The 3,595-nt window shown below is 40.4% G+C and overlaps 1 protein-coding gene across 2 annotated transcripts in view; it reads right to left on the reverse strand.

Annotated features, from left to right (window-relative positions):
• LOC103473624 (protein FAM163B-like) overlaps positions 1-3,595 on the reverse strand; it is a 26,767-nt gene continuing 23,172 nt past the window's right edge. For both annotated transcript variants that reach the window (XM_008423995.2, XM_008423996.2), the window contains one exon: positions 1-3,189. In XM_008423995.2, the coding sequence (XP_008422217.1) occupies positions 2,749-3,189 (441 nt within the window). In that variant the 3' untranslated portion in view covers positions 1-2,748. The remainder of the gene's footprint in view (positions 3,190-3,595) is intronic.

Consider the following 3,595-nt stretch of genomic DNA (forward strand, 5'->3'; position numbering starts at 1 on the left):
CAATTTTAACACCATTTTATTAGCAACAATGTGTCTGTTAGCTATATATTAGAAACAGGAACAGAAACATGTTAGCTGCACTGTACTGAGTCTGAAAAACAGCTGGATCATAAAATAATGCAACTAATGTAAATAGCTGAACATAAATCACAATTCATTTTAATAAACACCTCTAGTAATAATAATCATCTTAATAATAATCCTCTTATTAATGTATCCTCTAATTCATGTATTTCCCTTTCCCATTATTATGGCACTACGTTAGCTGTGCATCTGGCAAAAATTCAGCTTCAAATATATAAACAATGAGAACTTGTGAGTCTGTGTGTGTCCTGTGTGAACATGTTTAGCTGTGTGAACCAGGGTGGGTGTCAGGCCTTGGTAGCATTTCGCTGCTCCCAAGCTTTAAAAGTTTAAAGGGACACCAGAGGGTTTAAGATAAAAATTAAATTTCGACAAGTGCAAATGTGTAGGCTCGGCGGTCATCTGTGACAAATATGATCAAAATATAGAACCGGAGAGTGTATTATGGCTGCGATTATGCCCTTGAACAGTTAGATTTATTTATGCGTTGTGACTTTTTGAAACGTGCCTTACAAAAGTATTCATACTTCTTGAGCTTTGTTCCATTTGTCATCTCACAGCAATACATTTCAGATTATTTCAATGGGATTTTATACGTGAAAGCAACACGTAAGTGTACAAATTTGTACATTTCAACATGAATAAAAGTATGAAGAGTGTGGCATGTACTTGTACTCTTTGCCTCTGGAGCTACCTCTGTTACTGTGATAGCAGATAGTTTACTGAGTGTTTACTGAAAAACGCTAATGATTTCAAGCAGCTAAATTTGTATTGAGATTCAATTACTAACACATCATCTATATTTACTAAGAAGGTCGACATCTGCAGGCATCTGATTGCACTGGATTTTGTCTAGCAGTATCAGAATGAAGGAAGTTCAAATGCAAGGAGAAACTTCAGATTTTTGTTTGTAAAGCACATATATAATTTCCCTTCCACTTCACAATTATGCAATAGTTTGTGTTAGTCTAGGTCATAAAATCTCAATAAAATACACAGATTTTTGTGGCAGTAGTATGACAAAATGAGGAAACTTGATGGGGTAACAATAATACTTTTGCAAGGCACTGTTTGATCATGTCAGAGAAGGAAAAATTTAATTATGCACTGTTTCACTTCCAGGTAAATAAACAACCGTGATTGTTGGTTACAGAGAGACAAAAATGGAGGGCCAAAAGTACAAATGTGTCGACCATCTATTTAATAGAGAAAGTCTGTTGGGGATCCAAGAAGGACACTCTCCAGTCAGCTTCAAATCCCTCACACAGATAACTCTTTTGAAATCAAGCAGAGAATAATTTTCAGCCATATGTCCTCAGACCATAAAATGCTCTTCCAGTTGAAAAATCAGCCCTTCAGTCAGTCCGGTCAGCCTTGTGGAGAAAATAAAAACAATCCAGAGCAGGAACTCTCGGAGTACCTCAGAGCAAGAGCACATTTTCTTCAGTCCACCGACTCAAGAGAGAGAGAGGGAGGGGAAAGAGACTGAAGTGTGGCCTATTAAATATTTATACATGTGCCTTTAAGGGTGAATCTTTAGCCAAAGCAACCGGAGATCAGTGGTCACATACAATACAAGATGTACGCTGAAAAGTCCACAAGCTAAAACTTCAGTAAAAGAACAGAGATTACACTGAAAGTTAAATATCACTCGTCTAACGTCTGTCTTACACTTCCTATCAGTAAGATAAACAATATTTTTAGGGTTTGTAATATAATCTGCTTGGATGTGTCTCTCTGTGGCTCATGGTGTTCCCTTCTCCTTTCACAATGAAATATTATTGCAACACGCCTCGGCTCCTGGTTCATTAAACATTCGAGTGACAGATTGTGTTTGATTATAATGAATTTAACGATTCTGGCATAACAACAGAACACGATACACGCTCATACCCACAATGCATGCCCGTAAACTCACATTTACTTTCTGAACGCAATGCAAGAAACACAGCCCACTTCTCCCTGCTAGAACATGATGGTTCTCCTCTTGTCTTCAAGCGGAATAAACCCCCTGTGTCGTCTCAGAGAGACTATTAAAGTCGAGACGTGAAAGGATTTGAAAAATGAGAGGGAATTAAAATCTTCTGTGAGCCCTTAATGTCTTAAAATGTCACGTCCAAAGTTAAAACTATCAAAAACATCTGTGTGTGGTAGCTAAAAACATGAAAACACCCTCCTTCTCCTCCTCCCCTCTAATCTTTGTGGATAATATTTAAAAATCTCTATAATCTGTTGATGGAGGAACAAATAGATCATCCTTTCTTAATGGAGGGCACCAGATTTCTCCCAGTCATTTTTCATTTGTAGCAGCTGTGTAAAAGATAAAATCCCCCCTGAGCACATCATCATTTTGGTGCCGCAGTAATCTGCTAGTGTTTCAGGTCAGAAAGTAGGGAAGTAGGGCAACACAAACTTTACCACTCAAAATAAAACAAAGCTTTTTTCGTTCATTGACATTTTAGAACACTTTTAAATACTTAGCATTGGACCACGAATAAGCTCATGGGCCTGAAAAGTGTAAAGGTGAGAGAGAGAACAAAACTGTCCTGAGAGCCATCAGAGTGGTCCAATCTGCAGGTGGCAACAGGTAAAATGAGACTTAGCAAAACTCAAGTCCTGTCCAGTTGCAGTCGTGCCAACTCGCAAACGTCCGCCCTCGCTCAACTAAACATCGGTGCTGATGCTACAGCTGCGCGTAAACATTTCCCTCATGGTGACTGAGCGGGCCAGGTTTGGCTTACGATAGTTTGAAATGTTAACAGGCACTGGCAGGTCCAGATCCTGCTGCTGGACACTGCGGTAGCTGACGCGTTCTCCACCATTCCTCAGTCCCTCTGGTTGGTGGTGGACCTGCTGCGGCGGAGGAGGCTGAAGGTAGAAAGGCAGATCATAGTGCGTGCACGATGGACAGAAGGTCTGCGAGCGTGTCAGTTTTCTAGCCAAAGGAGGGGTGGAGAAAATGGCGGGGCCATTGGGCATGGAGGAGGCGGCAGCCGTCGCCGCCACAATGTTGTGGTTCGAGTGAACCGGCGGGATGCGGGACGTGACAGCAAAGTCCGGCTCCTCCTCCTCCGACTCTGACTCCTCCTTCTTACAGCAATAGTACTGGAGAGGGGAAAGAACAGGAGGTTGAAGAGAGGAAAAGACGGAAAAATGCATGAAAATATGAGGACGTTCAGAGGATCTGAATACTTTTGAAAGAGTTAAGTTATATTTACGGTCTTCTGTTTCATAGCTTCTCATGTAATCTGAATAATGCAGCTTCCTTAAACCCTTAAACAGTAAAGTTATTTGCACTTTTTTAGATTTTTGATGCCAGTACTTGGACTATAAAACTCTTATTCCTCTTATTTTCTGGCCAAAACTAGACACCTGCGTGAAGCTGACACCCCACCCACGTCAAAAAATCCAGCAAATAGTCTGAATGGTTAGTGCTCCGTTTGTGCAGGTTTGTGCCGTTAAAATTTTCGTTTGTGCAGTTTTGGTTTCTGAGATATTAAACATTATTTTT

The sequence above is a fragment of the Poecilia reticulata genome, linkage group LG12, assembly GCF_000633615.1.
Source record: "Poecilia reticulata strain Guanapo linkage group LG12, Guppy_female_1.0+MT, whole genome shotgun sequence".
In the NCBI taxonomy this organism is placed as follows: Eukaryota; Metazoa; Chordata; class Actinopteri; order Cyprinodontiformes; family Poeciliidae; genus Poecilia; species Poecilia reticulata.